The sequence below is a fragment of the Protopterus annectens genome, chromosome 1.part0 (assembly GCF_019279795.1).
Source record: "Protopterus annectens isolate FY-2018-M chromosome 1.part0, PAN1.0, whole genome shotgun sequence".
NCBI classification, from domain to species: Eukaryota; Metazoa; Chordata; order Ceratodontiformes; family Protopteridae; genus Protopterus; species Protopterus annectens.
The window spans coordinates 935,630,804-935,655,803 of record NC_056725.1 but is presented as its reverse complement, the minus strand read 5'-3'; the positions used below and the strand labels follow the sequence as shown (position 1 = coordinate 935,655,803).

At 43.2% G+C, this 25,000-nt stretch overlaps 1 protein-coding gene across 17 annotated transcripts in view; it reads left to right on the top strand.

Moving 5' to 3' along the window:
* PTPRK (protein tyrosine phosphatase receptor type K) overlaps window positions 1–25,000 on the top strand; it is a 3,469,591-nt gene that overhangs the window by 2,899,516 nt on the left and 545,075 nt on the right. For 13 of the 17 annotated variants that reach the window (XM_044064208.1, XM_044064198.1, XM_044064192.1 and 10 more), the window contains exon 14: window positions 1,644–1,782. In XM_044064208.1, the coding sequence (XP_043920143.1) occupies window positions 1,644–1,782 (139 nt within the window). The remainder of the gene's footprint in view (window positions 1–1,643; window positions 1,783–25,000) is intronic. The other 4 variants (XM_044064217.1, XM_044064183.1, XM_044064305.1 and 1 more) reach the window with 1 other exon arrangement.

Below are 25,000 nucleotides of genomic sequence, written 5' to 3'. Positions count from 1 at the left end.
ACATTTGTTGACTAGCTAGCTTATTAAGTTTTAGTAATCAAGTGATAGCCATATCAACCAGTTTATTTTTCTTTGTTCTGTGTAAAAAATGGAATAAAAATGTAGAGGGCAATAAATGTGCAATTTTGTAAAGCGGTATATAACACCATAAGTCACCTTTTTAGAAATGCCTGCCTGTCGGATTGAAATGGGAAATGCTCATTAACATGCACATTTTTGTCAGCCTTTGCAAAGCATGCAATTGTATCTGTTGTCTGTATGGGACTGCTCATTAAGCAGTGATTTGCTTTGTACAAGCATTTTGTTGGGGGGAAAAAGCAGCTGCACACACTGACTTCTTGCAACCAAGTTAGGTCTCTTATTTTTTTCCTTTTTTTTAAACTGTGAAGTATGTCTTGGGGATCCCTTATAGTACAGTAAGCCTATCTCCGAGCAGCGGATGAGTGAGTAATTTTTCTTCCTGTTGGTGTGAGCCTTTGCTGGAAATAATATCTTCTGTTACCTTGCTTATCAAGGAATTACATGGTGCAGCTGTCTGAGAGAGAAAACAGGAATGTGAAAGGTTTGCAGCCTGATTTCTCAGAATTTGTTTTAAATAAATGGTATGTCCTGTTTGTTTAGGCAGCTAAGTACATCTGTGAAAGAGACATTAGATTCCTAGCACCTGTCTTTATGAAGGGTGTCAGGGGAGCTGGGCATATATTTATCAGGCCATGTTAAACTGTTTAAACTGAAATGTTGGCCTCTGTCTGGGGGTGTCATAAGACTTTCAGATCATTTTTGATAACTTCCTGGATGGACTTTTGACTATTTAGGTTTCAGTTAGAAAGTGATTTGAGATAGTTTTCGCCACTGCGCCCATGCTCCCAGGAAGACAGAGATGGAAGCTGCACATGTCACTTTTAATAAATAACACACTGCTATTTCTGTGCTAGCTGGCAGTGAGCACAGAAGTAAAAAGACAAGCTGTAATTTCTTGTAAAAACAAAACCAGATTTAAATCATGAGGCATTCAAGTCTTTGTTTATCCATGACCAGAGGTGATTTATCACATTCAATATCCTGTACTTTTCAAAATCTTATGTTTTAATTTTGATGTGGTGTTGAATTATTTTAAAGGAAGTACAGCAGTTATGTTTGATATCAACTTTAATGTTCAAAAGGTGGTATTTAAATTTGAAGCAGCAGGCTGACAAATCTTTGTATTACGGGCTGACAAATCTTTGTATGTAATGCAAAATATTTTGACTATTCCTCTGCATACCTGTCAACTGTACAGATTTTCGCAGAATGTCCAGATTTTTCCCTCAATTTTGGTCCTTTTTCTCATTGATTTGCCAGAAAAAACACAGCTGTTTGAGGGTTGAAATCAGGAACATAGTGACAGACATTTGAGTTTCAGACTTCTTACCCTTCAGAAAGTTTATGCTGATTCAATACTTGTTCTGTCAATTTTGTAAGCTTGTAAGAGCAATAATTAAAACGTGTCTCTCTTATTTGGGCCTTTGTCCCCCATTATTTATGGCTTTGTCCAGATTTCTTGCTCTAAGAGGTTGAGAGGCATGTCTTTGTACTGTTTTTATTAATACATGTAGTTTGTATTAAAAGAAGCATTTTTTTTCTTTTTGCTTTGTCTCCCTTAGCAGCAGCCATAGAAGAACCAGAAGTGATTCCTGATCCAGCTAAGCAGACGGATCGAGTGGTGAAAATTGCTGGGATTAGTGCTGGGATTCTGGTTTTTATCCTGCTCCTGCTGCTTGTTGTCTTAATTGTCAAGAAGAGGTAAGTCTGCTTCATGCTGACTGCCCAATGTTAGATGAAAGCTGAAGGAAGAAATGGGCAGTAACCAATTGTGTTCAGTAATGGTTTCTTAGATCTCAAACTTTGTTAGTATCTCATGTTTGATGTCCTAGATTCCAGGCTGTATTCCAGGTAAAACCTAGAACTGTACTTCTATCCACCTATGCTTTAATTTTATTGTAAGTATTTTTCAGTTTTTTCTGTTTGAGGAACTGGGATATTCTATTTAGGGGAGATTTTATTGGTTCCAAGTATAAATGAATACTGAGCTTTTTCTTCTGGCAGACGTGTAAGGCAGCCGGTGTAACTTTTCTGTTTCTCCCATCCATTCTCCCTCCTTCCAGTTAGCGAAACGACAGCTACCTGCTTTAGTAATTCACTTTCAAGCTGTGCCAGAGATGTGGGTAAATGACCATGCCCTGCCTTTAGCTGTGGCATGTAGAATTTGGGGTTAGCACAAGTCTCTGTGACATGCAGATGGACATTGAGTATGTCCATTTACAAACTAGGGTTGACTTTTTCTTTTTGTCTCCTTTTTCTGGATGACTAAATCATTTGTTTCTTGTAGTAGCTCACTGACTGACATAGAGGAAATCTGCAGTGCGTATGATTCACCAGCAACCCCTTTCTATCTGAAGTTTAAGTCATTAGCTGACAGAGGTGATAAACTGCCAAAACTTGTTTGAAGTGTAGTTAGGCAAGTAGGGCTAACTTTCTAAAATGATCCATGGTATGAATATCTGTGTATTTACTGGTAAAGGGGTATTAAATTCAGCACAATTCTCATGGACATCATGAATGATTTCCTGGCATAACAAGCAGGATACATGTTGACGTTGACCTGCTTTCTGGAACATCATTCTGTGCATCTGTTATTAAAACATTTGATACTATCTCAGTAAATTGAAGTATTTTAACTGACATGAGTGAGACAGAAATTGCTTGTATTCAGAGGAATAGTAAAATGTATTTTATCAGATGTGTGAAAAATGTCCTTTGAAAGCAGCCTTAATAGCCAAATAAGACCATTTGCAACTACCTTCTAAAAGTAATGTGTACATATCATGTAACCTGTGCCTCTAATGTTTGGGACCAGTGCTCAAACCCAGTACAAGAATGACTGTATTGAAGGTAAACACCTAGTAAGGAAGGTGAAGGCTGGCTCTAGCTTTCTATTAGAAGGCACTTGATTTCATACCTTGGTTAGGGCACATTATGATGTTATGTTAAAGTACAGTATTTCTTTTGAATGCCAGGGACAACAGCTAGAGTACTGCTGAATGGTGTAGGTTTTTTAGTAATCACTTGCAGCATATCCTTTAACAGACATAAACAGTAAAATTACATTTTTACAGTGTATAGAATTATTTAAGTTGGGCAGCCACAGTGGTGCAGCGGTTAGCATTGCCACCTCACTGCAAGAGGTTCTCCGGTTCGATTCTCGGCTGGGGTGCCTTCTGTCCGGAGTCTGCATGTCCTACCTGTGGTCGCGTGGGTTTCCCCCGGGTGCTCCAGTTTCCTCCCACATCCCAAAGACATGCTGTAGGTGGATTGGACACTCTAAATTGGCCCTAGGCGTGTGTGTGTGTGTGTGTGTGTGTGTGTGTGTGTGTGTGTGTGTGTGTGTGTGTGTGTGTGTGTGTGTGTGCCTTCCGTGGAAGGTTGGGCGTCGAGCTGGCAACTCAACACTGTAATAACTCCACTGCCAATCATGAGCGGACAGGTGATCCGCTGTGGCGACCCGTAACCGGGAAAAGTCGAAAGAAGAAGGAGAAGAATTATTTAAGTTGCAGATTTTTTATTATAATTACTTTCAAGTCATAGTGTAAAAGCTGTAAGCAGAAGGGTCAGGCTGATAGGGATTAGAGATAAGCTAGCAAACTGATGCAGGATGGCTGTGAGGAAATCATTGAGACGGAAGTTTTTAGAATAGGTTTCTTTCAAGTTGTTGAAAGTAGTTTTAGCAAAAACAAATAGTTCAAGATCCTTTTGCTGAAAATACTTTCGTTGATAGAAGAGTTTTGTTGTCCATCCTCAGAGATTATATATGTGTGTGTGTGTGTGTGTGTGTGTATGTATGTGTGTGTGTGTGTGTATATATATATATATATATATATATATATATATATATATGTGTGTGTGTGTGTGTATATATATATATATATATATATATATATATGTATATATATATATGTATATATATATATATATATATATATATATGTATATATATATTTATATATATATATATATATATATATATATATATATATATATATATATGTATATATGTATATATATATATATATATATATATATATTTAAAAAATATAAGTTCAGGAGGGATGTTTGAGTGTGGTGTCCCCACCAAATGGGGTGTGCAGAGAGTTTTGCTTCCTTCTAAAACATATGTCTCTGAATTTAGATATAATTAGTTTCAGCAAATGGCTCTCGATTGTCTGTGTTTGCCGAAACTGCTGTTGAAGAGACTGTGTGTGTATGTATCCTTTAGAACATATTCTCATTACTCGAAACCAAGATTTTAATGATAGCTAGGGCTGCTTGACTAAGCTTTTGTAGCTATTGCAACATATTTTGGTAATTTGCAGTTCCAATTTAACGACTCGATGCTGTGCGACCCAGTGGCATATTCTTTCCCATTGTCATTTGTTAATTGCTTAGCCTCTACATTGCAGTGGTAGTAATTTAGCAGTCTCTGATGTTATTGATGCATCATGACCTTTGCAAAGCCCTGTAGCACATGTAGACTGTGACCGAAGTCCTGTGAGTTTGTGCACATATGTAGGCATACTGTCTGCCTTTCTTGGGCTAGAGAGTTCATTTTTGCTGGGGAGGGCTGTTGAACTGCAAGAGGTAAAGTAGTAGTGTTCTGATTAGGGGTACAACTGAAGAAGGTGCTTGGACCACTTTAGGATGCTCTTCATGTTTCACTGTTGGAGTCATCACATTTGGGTTATCCCTGCCAGGGTAGCCCTTGACCGGCCTGAATACCAGAGACATAGTATTTCTGCGTTGGTTGCTGTCTCTTGATGACTGACTTCAGGTCATCAGTAGTGTAAAGTAAGGCAGCCAGTGCCATTACATCAGTCTTTCTTGCCGTGGAGCCCAAAGCAGAAGCAGTTCGCATGAGTGCCAGTCGGCCGTTACCTGCGTTTTCGTCTCCAAATTGAAGTTGAAGTCTTCTAAAGCTACGTACCCCATTGGAGATCCTTTTTTCTTGCACTGTTAATAATTGTCTCGCCTGTGGAAAGCAAATGCCACACTGAGGCTTCCACACTTACTGCGTCACTTGTTTAGGCCCAGATCACGACATCCCCTATTGTCACTTCTGTGCTTTGTTCAACACCAGAACTAACAGTCGTTGTGCCCTTATTGTAGCCAGATATTTTCATTTTCAGCCCTCTAATTCTGATATGGCTTTGGTAAGCCATCCAACAGCAGATCTTCTGAAAAAACGTAAAGATAAAGACATAGACAGACCGCACAGGTCCAAACCTGCCGACGATGCTTCCATTAAGTTAGTCGTCAGTCTTCCTGTACTCAGTGAGGCTCTTTCATGCCCGCTGTCCACTACAGTTGATTCGCAGGCCACTACCGAGACCCTTTTGGAGTCAGGTATGCCGCAAAACTCTTCGACTAAGGATCCTGCGGTCATCTGTATCTTGGATGGGTCCGGAGCCACTGAGTAGGCACTGGCTTCTGAAGAAGGCCTTCTCACTACCGAATCTCAACACAAACCGACGTCTTCTTTCGTGACTACTATTCTTTCAAAAACGACTGAGTTTCGTAGGCCCAGGGTTCGAACCACACCCAAGAAACCAATGACCCACTCTCAGGTACCTGCTGCCTTGCCTCAGTCTCAAATGCTTAAAATGGCAGAAGACCTTATCATGCTGATCAGGAGCCCAGCTACCTCCTCAAAATGGAAAAGAGATCTGTCCCCTGTAGTTTTGTTTGAACAAGAGTCAGATGAATCTGATGCATCTGACTATGAAGACATGCATCCCCTCTCCACTTGAGGATTCTGATGCAGAGGACTCCATTCCTTCAGCCTCTCCCCCCAGAGGATTTTTCCTGTGGGTAAACCCTGCATACTTTAAGGGAGCATTTCCAGTGGGAGAGTCAGGAATTCCCTCAATCTAAAAAGAGACTCGGGGAATTCCTAGATCTTCTGCAGCACAGACCCTTGGCCATCCCCCCAGTCCTGGATGTTGTGGTTGATGTTTTCCTTGAATCCAGCTTGACTCCTGATGCCCTACCTCCTGGTCCCAGAAAACCAGACAGGTACTGTAGAGTCCCTGACTCACACAAATATCTTTTTAAAAATCCAACAGCTGACCCTGAGGTCATTTCTCAAGGGCCGAAAGCAGTTAATGCTAAGAATCCCACCCCCCTCAGACAGGGATTCCCGAGCTTTGAACAGATGTGGTAAAATACACCTCAGCTCCTCTTGCTATCAGGGCACTAAATTGTCAGATCCATATGCTGAAATTTCAGCAACATACTTTGGAATTCCTTAAACAAAAATTGTTTTCCTTTCCTGCTTGGGCAGAATCTAAAGACTTACAAGACTTGATGCTTTCTGCAAGTCAAGTAACTAAACACACTTTGCACTGTGGTTTCGATGCCCTAGAAGCTTCTTGCAGGGCAGCAGTCACTGGATCTGTCATTAAAAGACATGCATGACTTAAGGAACAGCCACAGACCATGGCATATCTAAGTTGTTGGATGCCCCCTTGCACAAAGATAAGTTATTTGACACTAAGGCAGAAGAGGTCTTAAAAAATATGGAAGAAAAAGCAAAATCTATGCAAACAGTTAAGGAATTCTTACAGGTCCAGCACCCTAGGTTCAGCAAGCATTGTCCCTCCAACCACTGGTCCTTTCCTGCTCCGAGTAAACAGGCCCAACCTAGGCCCTGTGGAAACAGACCCCCCCCCCCCCCCCCAGACAGCAACCCCAGGGAATGCAGAGCAGTGGACTACCTCCACTTCAAAATCAGGGAGTTCTAAGCCACCCCCTTACGGTAAGAACTCACAATGACCCCCCCCCACCCACCTTCACTTACCCCTAGGAGGAAAACTCTCCTTTCATTCAAGCACCTGGGCCACTATTATCAAGGACGAATGGGTTCTGAACATTGTCTCTCAGGCATACAGATTTTCCTTCCCTACCCCTCCAACCCCAAAAGGGTTCCCAGATCTACCACCAAATCTGTGAGTAGAGGCTCAAAAGCAAATCCTTTCCCTGATCTCTTTGAGGACAGTAGAGCATGTTCCTGCAGAACAGATAGGCCAAGGCTTCTACTCCAGACTTTTTCTGGTGTCCAGAAAAGAGGGCACCTGGTGCCCTATCCTTCATCTGTCCATTCTGAACACCTTCCTGGTGATTCCAAAATTCAAAATGTTCACCCTCCAGCAGCTGCTACCCATACTCTCCAAGGACGCTTGGCTAGCCACCCTAGATCTAAAAGAGGCCTACCTCCGCATTCCTATCAGGGAATCATGCAGGAAGTATTTCCACTTCAGGGCAGGATCTCAACACTTTCAGTTCTCTGCACTTCCCTTTGGCTTATCTACTGCTCCCAGAGTTTTCACAAAATGTCTGTTTCCAGCCATTGCCTTTTGCAGACAAATATTCAAATTTATCCATACTTAGGCGACTACCTTGTTCAGGCAGGCAGCCAGGAAAAGCTACTCAACCACCTGGCCTTTGTAAAGACCCTACTAACCTCTCTAGGGTACATAATCAACAAAAAGAAATCCAAACAGGTGCCCATACAAAGGATAATCTTCCTGGGAGCAAGTCTGGACACAGCATCCCAGATGGCATACCTTACATCAGAGAAACAAATATTCCTGACAGCCTACTTCTTTCAACTAGCCACCAGGTCCCAGCTATCTGCAAGGAAGATCCTGCAAGCTCTGTGGTTCATGGCTTCTTGCATACTACTCATTCCATATGCCAGACTGCATATGAGGAAACTTCAGTGGTACCTAAAGAGCCTTTGGTGTCAACACTCTCAAGACCTGGAAACTATTCTACCTATTATTCCTTGCCTCAGGAAGGAATTTCTTTGGTGGGCAACAGCATGCTTCCACAACAAGGGACTGTCCTTCTTCCCACTCCTGCCGCCCAGACCCTTACCACAGATGCTTCAGACTATGCTTGGGGTGCACACTTGGATGGCAGGTGCATACAGGGCCAGTGGAGCCCACAGCAAATCCCTCTGCACATCAATCAAAAAGAGATGATGGCTGTGCAGCACACCTTGATAGCTTTCAAACCACTTCTCTTTCCAGGGGTTCTCATCAGAACAGACAACACCGCTGTGATGTACATCAACAAGCAGGGAGGGACTCTCTCCTACCCTTTATGCAGGCTGGCCATGACCCTTTGGCTCACAGCCTCTTCCATCCAACTACACCTGTTGGCACAATTCCTACCGGACTCTCTCAACTCTCTGGCAGACCAGTTAAGCAGAAACCTTCTGGACCCACATGAGTGGTAACTCAACAGAAGTACCTTCACCCTCATAACTCAGAAATGGGGAACCTTGAAGGTCGACCTCTTTGCCTCCCACACCAACCATCAGCTCAACAAATTCTGCATCAGGGAGCATCACTACATGGCTTGGAAAGTGGATGCCCTGTCCTTCCCCTGGGTCAATCTGTCAGTCTATGCCCTTCCTCCCCTACCTCTCATCCCTAGGGTACTGCTCAAAACAAGAGAGGAAAAACCAAGAACCATTCTTATAGGTCCATACTGATCCCGACAACACTGGTACCCCCTGCTGCTCAGCCTGTCCATGCTGCCTCCATGGCATCCTCCTCAGATTCCAAACCACCTGATCCAGAGGAAGGGTGAATTCCTGCATCCCCAATTGCAGACACTCACTTTGGCAGCTTGGCTTATTTCCTAACCTCAAACCAATCTGCCATCATCAGGTTCTGGATGTTATCTGTGAGGCCAGATGTCCTAGCACCAGAAAGTCTTATGCAGATAAATGGAAAAGGTTCTGCACCTGAATCCAGGCTAAGGGAGCCAATATGGCACAGCCCTCCATCCCTCTCATCCTGGATTACTTAGCTGACCTACTACACAGTGGTCTTTATTTCTCCTCTTTAAAAATTCATGCCTCTGCTATTCCTTTTCATTTTCCCACTGAGCAGCCCCCTTTTCTCACACCCTTTGATCAAACAGTTCCATAGAGGGGCTAGCAACTTGAGGCCCCCCAGAAGAGTACCAACACCTGCTTGGGACCTTAACTTTGTCTTGGAAAAGCTCACCCTGCCCACTTTCAAAGCAGCTTCTTCCGCAGAGCTAAAGTTTCTCTCCTGGAAGACAGCATTCCTGGTGGCCATCACTTCAGCCAGAAGAGTCTCTGAGCTGCAAGCACTCATGGCTGTGGAACCCTTCAACATTTTCCATGCAGACAGAGTATCCCTCAGAGCTAACCTATCCTTCATGCCCAAGGTGATATGCAGTGTGGCTCTCAACCAATTCATTCACTTGCCCACCTTCTTCCCTAATCCCCAGAACAAGGGGGAAAGGATTCTTCACTCTCTAGATGTGCACAGACAGCTCAGATTCTTTCTGGGCAAGACTAAATCCTTCAGAAAGTCTATCAGTTGCTGGTTAGCTTTGCTACAGAGGCAAAAGGCAAAGCCATCTCTAAGCAAACCATTTCCAAATGGATAGCACACTACATCCATTTCTGCTACAAACAGCATGGAAAACCTCCCCCCCATGGGGGTCAGGACACACTCCACCAAAGCAGCCTCCACCTCTGCAGCTTTCCTCAGAGGAGTCCCCACCAGGGACATCTTGGAGGCTGCCACCTGGACATCTGTTCACACTTTTACAAAGCATTACCACCTGCCTCTCTTCTCCAAATCCAGAACAGGGTTTGCCTCTGCAGTCTTGCCAGCATCTAGATGTTCTTCATCTCACATTGCTGCAGTCCTTACACTCGGGTAGTCCGCTGTCCTCGGTCGGCCCGAATATCAAAGTATAAGGCTGACGTCGGTCAAGGCGCATTAGACTGACATCAGGACGTCAGGGTACAAATGCGCATGACCGACGTCATATCCTCAGTCTTTTTTGCCGCATGGTCCGATGCAGAAGCAGCGTTGCAAGTGCCGTTCGGCGTTCTGAAATTTTTCGAGTTCGGAGTTTCAGACCGAATCAAAGTTGGCTAAGTACCCCGTTGGGGAATATTTTGGTTTTTTCTTGCCTCAGTGGTTTACCGGATGTCAGAAAAAGTGAATAACTGTATTTCTTGTGGGAAACAGATACCGCATAGAGATTATCATACCTTGTGTATTCCTTGTTTAGGGCCTGAGCACGACGTTGTTGGGTGTCGCTTTTGTGCTAGATTCAATAAGCGCACTATTAAGAGAAGGTTAGATTGTGCCAGGTTAGTCTTTGGGAAGCGGTGCAATTACACTATGCCGTCGGATGCTCCGACGTCTGCTTCTTCAAAGAAGCGCAAGGATAAAGCAGCTAAGCCCAGGGTAGACGAGTCGTCTGTACCGGACGCAGGTTCTTTAGAGGTGTCGGTGGAGCCGGTGGTTCCACCGGAGGTTTCTCTGGAGTCCCAGGGGGAGACCTTGTTATTGCAGGATATGGCCTCTCAGGAGGCAAGTCAGGCTGAAGGGGCTTCTCAGGTTACTGTACTCCCCTCCCTTCCTAGGGTGGTTAGGCCTTCTGTTTCCAAGGCTTCTCCCAGAGGCAGGCCAGGTTTAGCTTCAGTTGGTGTCACTCCTAGTTCTTCAGGATCTGTGCCCAAGAAGCATATGCTTAAAATGGCAGAAGATTTGATTACCTTAATTAGAGGTTCTTTGCCCCCTCCTGATAAGAGGCCTAGGGTGGAACCTGAGTTGGGGAGTTTTGAGCAGGCTTCAGATGTTTGAGTCTTCGGCTGAAGACTTGCAGGAGTATTCTCCTTATTCTGATTCTGATGTGGATGATTCTACTCCTTCTGCTTCTCCTCCTGAGGATTTTTCTTTTCAGAGACTCTTCATTCCATGAGGGAGCATTTTAAGTGGGAAGGTCAGGATTTCTCTGATTCCAGGAAAAGGCTTAGGGAATTTCTGTTTTTACCCCAGCATAGGCCTTTGGCTATACCTCCTGTTCTGGATGTTGTGGAGGATGTGTTTGCAGAGGCTTCTCTTAATCCTGATTCTTTGCCTCCTGCTCCTGTTAAGCCGGATAGGTATTATAGGGTGCCTGAAGCTCATAAGTTTCTTTTTAAGAGTCCTAGGGCGGACCCTGAAACTGTTAGTCAGGGGCCTAAGGGTGTTAAGGCTTCTGTTGTTAAAAATCCGGTTCCTCCAGATAAAGAGGCCAGGGCCTTGGATAGATGGGGAAAGAAAGTCTATACGTCTTCCACCCTAGCTATGAGGGCTCTAAATTGCCAGTTTCACATGTTGAAATGCCAAAACTATCTACTGTCTCAATTGAAGTCTAAGGTAGATGCCCTGGCGGAAGGTATTGACTGTAAAGAGTTACAGGATTTGGTACATGTCTCTGAACAAGTGGGTAAGCATTCTTTGCAATGTGGTTTTGATGCTGTACAGGCCTCGTCTAGGGTGGCTGCCACAGGGTCAGTTCTTCGCAGGCACGCCTGGCTGAGGGATCAGAATTTATCTGACCATGTTAAGACAAGGATTTTGGATGCTCCTTTACAATCTGATGTGTTATTTGGTTCACCTGTTGAGGCAGTCTTGAAAATGAAAAAAAAGAAAATGAAAAAGAAAATGGAAGACAAGGCTAAGTCTATGCAGACTGTTAAAGATTTTTTGCAGGTTCAGACTCCGAAGTTTAGCAGAAATTGGCCTACTAAGGGGTGGACGTATCCTTCTTATGATTCCCAGTCTAGGAGGTCTAGACGGGGTAGGGGCAGAGCTCAGGGCTCTTTCAGGCCTAGAACAAGGGAGTTCACCTGCACAGTCTTCGGGTGAGGGCAGGGGTCAGTCCTTTCGTAAACAGACCCAATGACCTACCTTTTCAGCTGCCAGAGCCTTCTCGTCTGGCAGCACCTTTGGGAGGAAGGTTGGCACTTTTCAAAGAAAATTGGAGTTTAAATACCCAAGACAGATGGGTATTGGATATCATACACCAAGGTTACAGGTTTTATTTCCATACCTTGCCTCCTTTCAAAGGCATGCCAGACGTTCCTCCTCAGCAGAGAATAGAGGCTCACAAACAAATTTCTCTGCTGCTCCAAATAGGAGCCATTCAGCCGGTCCCTCTGTCAGAAGTGGGCCTAGGATTTTATTATCGCCTGTTCCTAGTACCAAAGAAGGGGAACACGTGGAGACCAATTTTGGATTTATCTATCCTCAACACTTATCTGGACATTCCCAAGTTCAAAATGTTGACGTTACAACAGCTTTTACCTCTGCTGGGCAAAGATCATTGGATGGTGACTCTGGATCTCAAGGAGGCTTACCTTCATGTTCCTATCAGGCTAAGTTGCAGGAAGTATCTACGTTTCCGGGCTGGGACTTCTCATTATCAGTTCTCTGCATTGCCCTTTGGCTTATCTACTGCGCCCAGAGTATTCACGAAGGTTCTGGCTCCAGTGATAGCTTTCTTCAGGCTAAGAGGAATACAGATCTATCCTTATTTGGACGATTGTCTGATTCTGGCTCAAGGAAAAGAAGAACTTCTTCATCATCTACGCTATGTTATAGCAGTGCTAAGATGCCTGGGGTATTCTGTGAACGAAATAAAGTCCAGTCTAGTACCCTCTCAGGACATGTGCTTTCTGGGTGTGAGACTGAATACAGCATCCCAGATGGCCTTTTTGACCCCGGACAAACAAAAGAATCTTTCTCTTTACTTCCATCAATTGTCTCATCAGTCCAGGCTGACTGCAAGGACAGTCCTTCAAGCCTTGGGGTTCATGGCATCTTGTATTCTGGTGCTTCCCAATACCAAACTGCATATGAGGAAGCTACAATGGTATCTCAAAAATGTATGGACACAGCACTGCCAAGATTTGGACACTGTCATTCAGATAATACCTTGCATTCAAAAGGAATTTTTGTGGTGGGCTCAGGAATGTCACCTAAACAAGGGACTCTCTGTGACCCGGCCAGAGGCAAGTCAGATTCTAACGACAGATGCCTCAGACAAAGCTTGGGGAGCTCATCTAAATGGAAAGTGGATACAAGACAAGTGGCCTGCCAGACTTCTACATCTACATATCAACCTGAAGGAGATGTTAGCAGTCCAATTTGCATTAATGGCTTTCAAGGATTTACTTCTTCCAGGGCAGGTGTTGATTCTAACAGACAACACAACTGTCATGTGGTACATCAACAAGCAAGGGGAACACATTCTTATCCTCTGTGCAGACAAGCAATGATTTTGTGGGAGACTGCTCTCAGTTTACAGCTAAATCTTCAGGCAAGGTTTCTGCCAGGAGCACAGAACTCCTTAGCAGATGTGTTGAGCAGACAAATTATGGATCCCCACAGTGGAAATTGGATCCTCATGTATTTCAGAAATTGACAGTGTCATGGGGAACTCCAGACATAGATCTGTTCGCTTCTCCACTAAACTACCAGCTGCCAGTTTTGCACAAAAGTTTTCATCCCACAGCTTGGAAAGTGGATGCTCTTTCATTCAATTGGAGCAATCTTCATGTGTATGCCTTTCCACCTCTGCCTCTCCTCCCAAAGGTACTTCTGAAGGTCAGACAGGACAAGCCAAAGATGATTTTAATAGCTCCAGATTGGCCTCGACAGCATTGGTACCCACTACTGAGAAGTCTGGTATGGGAGCCTCCATGGCCTTTACCTTCGATTCCACACCTGCTGACTCAGGAGAACAGTCATTTACTCAATGTCAAACTTCACTCTCTTCACCTGACAGCCTGGCATATTCTGTTTTAAACCCTGGAGGGTTTCGGCTTCCACAGCAAGTTTTGAATGTTATTTTGGAAGCCAGAAGGCCTAGTACAAGGAAAGTGTACGCAGATAAATGGAAGAGATTTTTATTTTGGAGTGCAGCAAAAGCATTTGATGTTTCTAAGCCTAATTTAGGCGTGGCTCTTCAATATCTTACTGAGTTACTGGACAAAGGTTTGTCCTTCCCTTCTATTAAGATTCATGCTGCAGCAATTTCTGCTCACTATGACTGTGACCCACCATTGTTTTCTCATCCTTTGTTTAAGCAATTCCTTAGAGGGGCAAAGAATATAAGACCCCCACGGAAAGCTCCTACTCCTGCTTGGGATCTCAATTTTGTGTTGGAGAAACTCACTCTACAACCTTTTGAGCCTGCAGCTACTGCTGAGTTAAAATATTTATCATGGAAGACTGCTTTTTTGTTAGCCATTACCTCTGCGAGAAGGGTTTCTGAATTACAGGCCCTTATGGCAGTTGAGCCTTTCTTAATTTTCCATAAGGATAGGGTATCTTTGCACTAATCCTTCCTTTATGCCTAAAGTGGTTTCTAGTGTGTCTTTAAACCAAACTATACATTTGCCTACCTTTTATGCAAACCCCCAAAATAAAGGGGAAAAGATTTTGCACACTTTGGATATACACAGGCAGTTGCGATATTATTTGAGCAGAACTAAAGGGTTCAGGCAGTCTCAGCAGTTATTTGTTTCTTTTGCTTTGAGTTCTCAGGGCAAGCCTGTGTCAAAACAAACTATTTCTAAGTGGATTGGGTTTTGCATTGCTTTCTGTTATTCCCATCATGGCAAGGAGGTTCCAGCTGGGATTAGGCCTCATTCCACTAGGGCTACTGCCACTTCAACAGCTTTTTTAAGGGGGGTGGCAACTAAAGATATCTTGGAGGCAGCTACTTGGGAGTTCTGTGCATACTTTCTCTAAGCATTATCACCTTCCACTTTACTCTAAATCTAGGGCTGGTTTTGCCACTGCTATTTTGCAGGGCATTTTGGCAGCTCCTGCTTCTTTATAGTTGTGCCATCCTCCCTTACCTCTGCTTTGGGATTCTACCCAAGTGTAAGGACTGCAGCAATGTGAGATGAAGAACATAGTACAGTTTTGTACCTACCATAAATGTAGATGTTCGAAGATCGACATTGCTGCAGTCCAATTTACCCTCCCTCCTTCCCCTCTGTAGTTAGAGGCGGTTGTGTGGGTTGGATTGTAAATATTGTGTATATTGTATATATTGTACATATTATTAGTGCTAGGGTGGTTGGTTGTTGGTTTGTTGTCTTTGGGTTTTGACCTTTCTTGTTAGGGTCTTCTGACATCTGGGGCAAGAAAAGACTGAGTATATGACGTCGGTCATGCGCATTTGTACCCTGACGTCCTGATGTCAGTCTAATGCGCCTTGACCGACGTCAGCCTTATACTTTGATATTCGGGCCGACCGAGGACAGCGGACTACCCGAGTGTAAGGACTGCAGCAATGTGGATCTTCGAACATCTACATTTATGGTAGGTACAAAACTGTACTTTTCCTTGACTGCCACCACCCTTTTCCTCAGCTTTGGGAATCAACCCAAATGTGATGACTGCACCAGTGAAACACGAAGAACATAGTACAGTTGTGTACACTTAAATGTAGATGTTCGAGTGTATTCACTGTTGCAGTCCTGGTTTCCTTCCCTCCATCCCCCTTTCTTCTCTTTCTCCTTTTGTTACCATTCTTCCTTGCTGTTCTCCTTTCCTTACAAGGGACATATTGGTATTTGTTTTCCACTGGTCTGGTTCTTCCACCAGAACCTGGCCTCGTACTTTGGGGGCTCCTGACAGGTTAGGGCAAGAAAAACTGATGTAATGGAGTCGGCTGCCTTACTTTATACTACTGACAACCTGACGTCAGTCATTAAGAGACAGCAACCGATGCGGAAATACTACATCTCTGGTATTCGGGCCGGTCGAGGGCTACCCTGGCAGGGATAACCCAAATGTGATGACTGCAGCAAGTGAATACACTCGTACATGTACATTTATGGTAAGTGTACACAACTATACTTTTTACAGACTGGGCATTTCAGTAGGAGAATGATGCTTTATCCTGTGATTGGGCTGAGAAGTTGTAGTGCCATGTGAGGGTCTGCAGAATCTGCTCTCTAGAATGTAGTTTTACTGGTGTTTTTAAGGCTATGACTTTGTGTGCTGACTCTGCTAGTTGTGTCCTCCCCAACAGTTGTTAGGCTCACAGCAGGTGGTGGTGCTAACTCACAGCACTTTATCCTCCGGTTTAGTTCTCACGAAGTGCAGTATGCATACAATCCAGAGGATGTCTTTCTCCATGAGTGTTTTTGTTACCTGCTCTGATTTCATCCCACATCGGAAGATATGGAGGCATTACATGAATTACCCTTTATTCAGCTTTTCCATTGATGCATGTGCCATATACTTGAGTGTTTTTGTGTGTTCCCTGTGATAAAAAGATTAGTTTTTCAGTCTCGAATTCTTGGTTGTTGGTATATATTCTGTTTCACCTGTGACCATTTGTTAGGTAAATTGAGAATCAGAGATTGAATTATTAAATGTATAGAGAATTTCTTATTTGTGTATATATATTTTTGCACTAGCAGTTATGAGTGTCCAAGCACAGCAGTACCCTAGAAGATCAATACATTTTGGCCTTGCTTATCTTTGGAGTCTGATAGTTAGGCTTTTGTGTTTCACTGATTTCAGCTTATTTTGCATCGATACACACACGTTAGGTAACTGCCTCCGGCACACACACTAATTAACACACTCAAAGGTTCATAGGTTCTTAGGTTCATAGGTGTGTACAAGGCTAATCGCCCCTGGAGCCTTTACAAGCCTAGCCCATAGAAGTGCCATTGCATCTTTCCACCTGACGTTTGTTCCCAGTGTTTCTATCAAGTAGAGCCACTGGAGTGACCCCCAGGGTGAACTTTCTATTTCCCATCCACTCATCAAGATTTCTTTTGAAGAGGGCCAGTGAGGTGCTCTGCTTGACATGTATAGGCAGTCTATTCCAGAGCATGGGCATTCTCTGGGATATGAACCTGTCTCTCTAGCTTGTTCTGTTGATTGTGGTAATGAGTTTGAGGTCCCTGGAGTATGTGGTGCGGAGGCATTGGGATTTCTTTAGATGTAGCATTTCTAACAGAGCTGGGTCAGACAAGTAACAACACATTTGGCCCATATCACGCCATAACCAATTACCTTTATTCATCATGCCTAATGATCAGGCAAATAGTTGTTTACATATAAAAAGTTCGTTCACATGAAGAATAGTAACATTTTTTAAACATCTAATTAGAAAGTGGTGCTACTGGCTATCCTATTAATTTAGACACTTGTTGGTTAGTACTGCCACAGCTAGCATCCCCAGTACTGTACTGGATGGAGAGGTGATATGTGAAATGCATCCCAACCCGGAGGGTTTAGGGGAGTGTTACCCGTCAAATTATTCCTGTCCTCTGGTTAAGACCAGCATTTTTGTTACTGCACTGACCCATGGAAGCGCCTTATGTGGGCATAGTATGGATTGGTAGATGTGTGTGTGTCTGTCTTTATGTATGTGTGGTTAGCATCTTCATTAGTCACTTCACATACTGGTTCACATCTGGGGACTGGGTTTTTACTTAATATGCTCCAGTCTCCCACACGGCACCAGTTTCTCCCCACAAACACAAAAATTAAGGGCTACTGCCCTAACTTTGGTGACATTAGAGAACTACAGAATTGTGTTGGTGAGGATGGGGGGAGAACAGGGTTAAGTGTATCCAATCCAGGAGTGAAACCAAGTGTAAAAAATTAAAATTATACTGCAAAAAAAGGATGTTCTTCATGTTTCAATGTTGCAGTCATTACATTTGGGTAATCTGCTGGCAGGTTGCCCTCAGTCGGCCTGAATTCCAAAGTCTTGGGTCCTGCGTCAGTTGCTGTCTCCTCTTCCATGACATCAGGTCGTCAGGGGTATAAAACATGCAGCCGACGCCATTTTCTTTAGCCTTTCTTGTTGCGCGGTGCCCGAAGCAGAAGCATTTCCCAAGTGCTGGTCAGCCGACTACTGAAATATTCGAGTTTGAGTTTCAGAACCTTAGTCTTCACTAAAGCTAAGTACCCCGTTGGGGAAACTTTTTTCTTGCTCCATACCGATGTCAGAAAAAGTTAATAATTGTATTTCTTGTGGGAAGCAAATACCTCATAAGGATTTCCATTTATACTGTATTTCCTTGCCTAGGCCCTGATCACAACGTGCCTGGCTATCGGTTTTGTGCTAGATTTAACCAGCACACTATTAAGCGTCGGTATATTTTTGCCTCAAAGTATTTTGGAAACCGATTTAACTACCCAGAAATGTCGGATAGCAATCAAACTACTGGAGTACATAAAAAACTCAAAGAAAAGGACAGAGAGAGACAGTCGAGATCCAAAACTGATGACGAAGCTTCTCCTAAGCCAGTCGCCGCTTCACCGGTACTCAGTGAGACACTTTCGCAGCCCTTGATATCTGCTACTTTCAAGTCGCAGGCCCCTACCGACACCCATGTGGAGTCCGGCATGCCGCGAGATACTCACAGTATTGGATCCACTGATGTATCTCCCTCAGATGGGTCCGGAGCCGCTGAGCAGTCACCAGCTTCTGAGGGTGTATTCAGGCCTCAACATTTATATATCAAACCGACGACAGCTGCAAAACCAAAGACAAAAGCAACTTCTAAAACTAAAAAAACTGATGCATGAGCCACGTGCACAGGCCTCTATGCCTAAAAAAGCAGATGATCAAAATGGCTGAAGACCTTATTACCTTGATCAGGGGTTCCCATCCCCCTCCAGATAAGAGGCCTAGGCAAAACACTGATTATGAATCTTCAGATCAGGTTTCTATTTCTTCTGATCAGCATTTATCTACACCTCCCTATGAGGATTCTGATGCAGATGAGTCTATACTATCTGCATCACCTCCTGAGGATTATTCATTTGGAGAAACGTTGCATACTTGGAGGGAGCATTTTCACTGGGAGAGTCAATATTTCTCATAATCAAAAAAGAGGCTCAGGGATTTCCTCCTCCTCCCTCAGCACAGGCCTTTAGCCATACCCCCTGCTTTACACATTGTGGATGATGTGTTTTCGGAGTCAAGCTTGACCCCTGACGCCTTATCTCCGGCTCCCAGCAAGCCTGACAGATATTACAGGGTCCCTGACTCACACAAATTTTTATTTAGAAACCCTGCTGCTGATCCTGAAGTTATTTCACAGTGTCCAAAGGAGTTAAGGCCTCAACAGCAAAAAATCCTACCCCCTCTGACAGAGATTCAAGGGCACTGGATAGATGGGGAAAAAAGGTTTAATACATCTGCAGCCTTGGCAGTTAGGGCCTTAAACTGCCAATTTCATATGCTCAGGTATCAACAACATGTTATGGGATTGCTGAAACAGAAAATTATGATAATTTCTGAATGTACTGAAAAAGAATTGCAGGAATTATTGTATGCAGCTGAACAGGTTGGAAAGCATACTTTGCAATGTGGTTTTGATCCCTTAGAGGCCTCCTGCAGGGCCGCAGTTACTGGATCTGTGATTAGGAGAAATGCCTGGCTAAAGGAACAAAATTTGCCTGATCATGTTAAAGCTAAATTGCTAGATGCACCTTTACAGCATGATACTCTGTTTGGTATTAAGGCAGAAGAGGTTTCAAGAAAATGGAAGACCAAAGCTAAGTCTATGCAAACGGTAAAAGACTTCTTACAAGTGCAGTCACCAAGAGTCAGTAGACACTGGCCTACAAAAAATTGGGACTTTCCTATGTTAGACAGAGCTCAAAGGGGAAAATCCAGACGCCCTAAGGGTTCCAGATACCAGGCACAAGATTCATACAGGTCAAATGAATAGGGCCCTTCTGCCTCCAAGTCTGGAGGAGATAAAGTGCAAACCTACAGAAAACAGTCCCAATGACTTCCCTCTGCCTATACCAAGCACTTATCTTTTGGCAGCACCCTTAGGGGGAAAATTAGCACTTTTTGCTCAAAATTGGCAGTTAATAACCCAGGACAAGTGGGGGCTAAACACAGTATCACAGGGATACAGTTTCAATTTCTATACTCTGCCAATGGCAAACGGTTGGCCAGATCTGCCAAAAAATCAATGGGCAGAGGCACAGAAACAGGTTACATCCCTCATGGATATGGGGGCCATTCAGCCAGTACCAGAACAGGAAAAAGGACAAGGTTTTTACTCAAGACTGTTCTTGGTACCCAGAAAGGGCAAGGCCTTGTGGCTAATACTGGATTTATCGATCTTGAACACATACCTGGACATTCCAAAATTCAAAATGCTGACTTTGCAGCAGTTTCTGCCCATGCTGGACAAGAATGCTTGGCTGGTGACATTAAACCTAAAAGAGGCATACCTGCATGTCCCAATAAGACAATCGTGCAGAAGATATCTCAGATTCAAGGCTGGCTTAATGCATTACCAATTCTCTGCACTGCCCTTTGGCTTATCTACTGCACCCAGGGTCTTTACAAAGTGCCTGGCACCAGTAATTGCATTTTGCAGACAAAAGTATACAAATATATCCTTACTTGGATGACTGTCTCATTCAAGCAGAGAACAAGGACATTCTTCTTCAACACCTGGCGTTTGTGAAAAGGCTTCTAACATGCCTAGGGTACACAATAAACGAAAAGAAATCACAACTGGTACCCTCTCAGATAACATTCTTGGGTGCAAGTTTGAATACAACTGCCCAGATGGCTTACCTCACGCCAGACAAGCAAAGGCAACTGACTACTTACTTCAAACTGATGGCAACAAAAACCCAGTTATCTGCAAGACAAATTCTGCAGGCTTTGGGTTTCATGGCATCCTGCATCCTACTGATTCCATATGCAAGACTGTATATGAGGAAACTTCAGTGGTACCTAAAAAGTTATGGAGTCAACATTGTCACAGTCTGGAAACCATGATTCCTCTCATTCCCTGCCTACAACAGGAGTTTCTATGGTGGGCAAAGGCATGTCACCAAAACATGGGATGGGCCTTCACTCTACCCCCTGCTAGCCAAACCTTAACAGATGAATCAGATTATGCATGGGGAAACCACATGGCGGGAAGATGCATTCAGGGCATATGGACCCCAAAACAAATGCATCTACATATCAACCAGAAAAGAGATGCTAGCTGTTCATAATGCCCTAACAGCCTTCAAGGACTTACTTCATCCAGGACAACTACTGATAAAGACGGACAACACCACGGTCATGTGGTATATAAACAAGCAGGGGGACACGCACTCACACTCCCTTTGCAGATTAGCCATGGCACTGTGGGACGCAGCTTTGACTTGCCAAATACATCTTCAAGCTCAATTCCTGCCAGGAAAGCAAAATAATTCTGGCAGACGATTTAAGCAGAAACCTTATGGATCCTCATGAGTGGAAACTAGATTCACAAGTCTTCAGCATGATAACAAAGAAATGGGGGAGCCCAGACATAGTTCTATTTGCCTCTCCTCAAAATAATCAATTGAAAAGATTCTGCACAAGGACTTAACATAGACAAGCATGGAAAGTGGATGCACTATCCTTCAGTTGGAAAAACCTATCAGTTTACACCTTTCCTCCTCTGCCTCTTCTTCCCAAGGTCCTCCTAAAAGTCAGACAAGAGAAACCAAAGATGATACTAATTGCCCTGGACTGGCCCCACCAGTACTGGTACCCAATCCTAAGGAACTGGTCTCAATACCCAGCTTGGACCTTACCTCAAAGACCTCAACTACTGTCCCAGCAAAACAATCAGATCTTGCGCAATCAATTCCAGACACTGAACCTGGCAGCATGGCTGATCATGTAGTTATATAAACAACACCTCTCAGTAAAGCTGTGTTGGATGTCATTTTGGAAGCCAGAAGGCCTAGTACTAGAAAATCTTATGCTGATAAATGGAAGATATTCTGTGCTTGGAATCCAGCACAAGGAACACAGCAGAACTAAATATTCCTCTGATATTACAATACTTGACTGAGATGCTTGACAAATGCCTATCTTTCTCATCAATTAAAATCCATGCCTCTGCCATTTTGGTTCATTACAATACAGAGTCACCAATCTTTTCTCATCCTTTACTAAAGCAGTATCTTAGAGGAGCCAAAAATTTAAGGCCTCCTAGATCATCACCAATACCTGCATGGGACCTCAATTATGTGTTGGAAAAGCTTACCCTGCCTCCATTTGAACCAGCTGCTACCGCTGATATAAAGTTCTTATCATGGAAAACAGCTCTGCTACTAGCAATTACTTCAGCAAGAAGAGTCACAGAGCTACAGGCCCTTATGGCTGTGGAGCCATTTATCATATTTTACCCAGACAGGGTGTCTCTGGGGACAAATCCAACATTTATACCTAAGGTGGTTTCCAATATGGCTCTTAACCAAACTATTCATCTGCCAACCTTTTATCCAAATCCGCAGAACAAGGGAGAGAGATTTCTGCATTTCTTTGATGTACACCGACAGCGAAGATTCTACTTGAACAGGACTAAAGTTCTAAGAAAAACTGAGCAATGACTAGTGACATATGCTGCAGGATCAGAAGGAAAGGCTATTTCAAAGCAGACTATTTCAAAGTGGATAAGCCACTGCATTCGTTTCTGCTACTTAGAACCATGGTAAACCTGTGCCCAAGAGCATTAGGTCTCATTCCACCAGAGCTGCAGCTACTTCAGCAGCCTTTCTCAGAGGAGTACCAACCAAAGACATTCTAGAGGCTGCTACTTGGAGTTCTGTTAACACATTTACAAAGCATTATCATTTGCCTCTCTACTCTAAGCCAGGGCAGGCTTTGCCACTGCAGTTCTGCAGGGCCTTATAGCCACACCTAATGCTGTTTAGCTCCAGCTTCCCAACCATAGCTTTGGGATTCTACCCAAATGTAATGACCAACAGTGAAACATGAAGAACATAGTACAGTTGTGTACACTTGCCATAAATGTAGATGTTCAAATGTATTCACTGTTGCAGTCCAGGTTACCTTCACGCCATCCCCCTTTCATTCTGGAGTTTATCTTTCCTTCTCTATCTTCTACAATCTATGTGGTGAATTTGCTTGTAGATGAAGGTAAAGTTTATATTGATGCATGGCACCTGACATCGGGGGCAAGAAAAACGAAAGAAAATGGCATCGGCTGCATGTTTTATACCTCTGACGACCTGACGTCATGGAAGAGGAGACAGCAACCGAAGCAGGACCCAAGACTTTGGAATTCAGGCCGACTGAGGGCAACCTTCCAGCAGATTACCCAAATGTAATGACTGCAACCGTGAATGCACTCGAACATCTACATTTGTGGTAAGTGTACACAACTGTATTTTATGGAGCTACACACTAGATGAATGAAAGAAGAAGCTCTGCACAATGGCCAGGAGAGAGGGTAATGGGGAAAAAAATCAAGATGCAGTGTTTAGGAGAGCCATGTCATGTTTTTTATTGTTTCCAAAAATAGGTCATAACTGTTGTAGCACCATTGTACCTGTTTGCTACTAGACAGAGTTTTGTACAGCATAATCCTTAAATCTGCAGGTTGCCAGATTTTATTGTCTGTAAGGTGTTAAGATTTCTGCTTCTGTGCCTCCAAAACGTATTTGCTTTACTGCCAAGAAAGTTCATTTATTTTTTGAGGCTGTAGAACATGACTTGCTGTGTTACCTGTACTTCTCTCTGAAGTAAGTCAGTCTTCTCCTGTGCATTCTTTGGTGTTGGAAGTTTGACATATGTGAAACTCTGAAAAAGAACCTCTGCTCTGTAGAGATTCCAAGATGTTTGCTTTGACTTCTGCAAAAGAGATATTTCCGTATTCTAAACGTGTTTACTGTGTACTTGCTGCAAGCTGCTCCAGTACAACAGACTGTACTCATACTTATTAAAATGCATCTTGGAATATTGGGATCTACAGTTGAAGTAGTGGTGGAGGAACATAAAAAGGATTTTTTCCTGTGCTTAAAAGTAAGTCCTAGGCAGTGTAAATAAAACATGCTGGTTATTCAGTGCCTGTATTATAGGAGCATCAGCACCATCTTCTGGAAATCTGGTGTCATTACATTTCAGTAATAAAGCTAGCAGGAAATTACACTATTTGTCCTGCTTTACTTTGTATGTGGCATCCCTCCCTCTCTGCTGCAAGAAATTTTAAAGGTTTAGTTTAATCATTGAGCTGGGAGCCCTCAGTTGTTAGTTAGCTGGGTTAATAGCATATTTTTAAGATACTGCTGTGTTCTGCTTTTAGTGATCAGTATAGTAATAGTTTTTCAAGACTAATGAAAAATTTGTGCTTCTCAGTAATGGTGGAGCTTGGGCGCTCAAGGTTTTTTTCTTCATTTTTGTAACCTGGTGAACTCAAGCTGAGATACAGAAACCAATTTTCAAGTGGTGATGTTTTTACATGTAGCTTCACTGAAAAATATTTTTTTCAGATTATCGACTTTATAAAGCTTTGAAACTCCACTCTTGGTGCCTAAATTAGGTTGTGTACAGTTATACCAGAGCATTTATTAAGAGTAGAAGAATGTGTATGGTGATATATATATATATATATATATATATATATATATATATATATATATATATGTATACACACACACACACACACACACACACATAAATTAAAATGTCAGGTTTTTGTGGTATAAAAAAATGAGACCACAGTAAATCATTTCAAAACTTTTCCCACCTTTAATGTGACCTATAACCTGTACAATTCAATTGAAAAAACAAATCTGTTAGGGGATAAAATATAAAATGTACAATAAACTGGTTGCGTAAGTGTGCACACCCTTAAACTAATACTTGGTTGAAGCACCTCTTGCTTTAATTACAACATTCAGTCTTCTTGGGCACACACCTGCCATCAATTAAAGAGGCTCTGATTAACCCCAAATAAAGTTCAGCTGTCCTAGTAGGATTTTCCCAACATTTACTCAGTTGCGTGCTACAGCAAAAGCCATGGTTCGCAGAGAGATTACAAATCATCAAAGGAATCTCATTGTTGAAAGGTATTAGTCGGGAGAGCGGTACAAAATAATTTCCACAGCATTGGATATACCATGGAACACAGTGAAGACAGTTATCATAAAGTGGAGAAAATATGGGACAACAGTGACATTGCAAAGAACTGGACGTCCCTGAAATTTATGAAAAAACACGAAAGCTGGTCAGAGAGGCTGCCAAGAGACTTACAGCAACACTGAAGGCC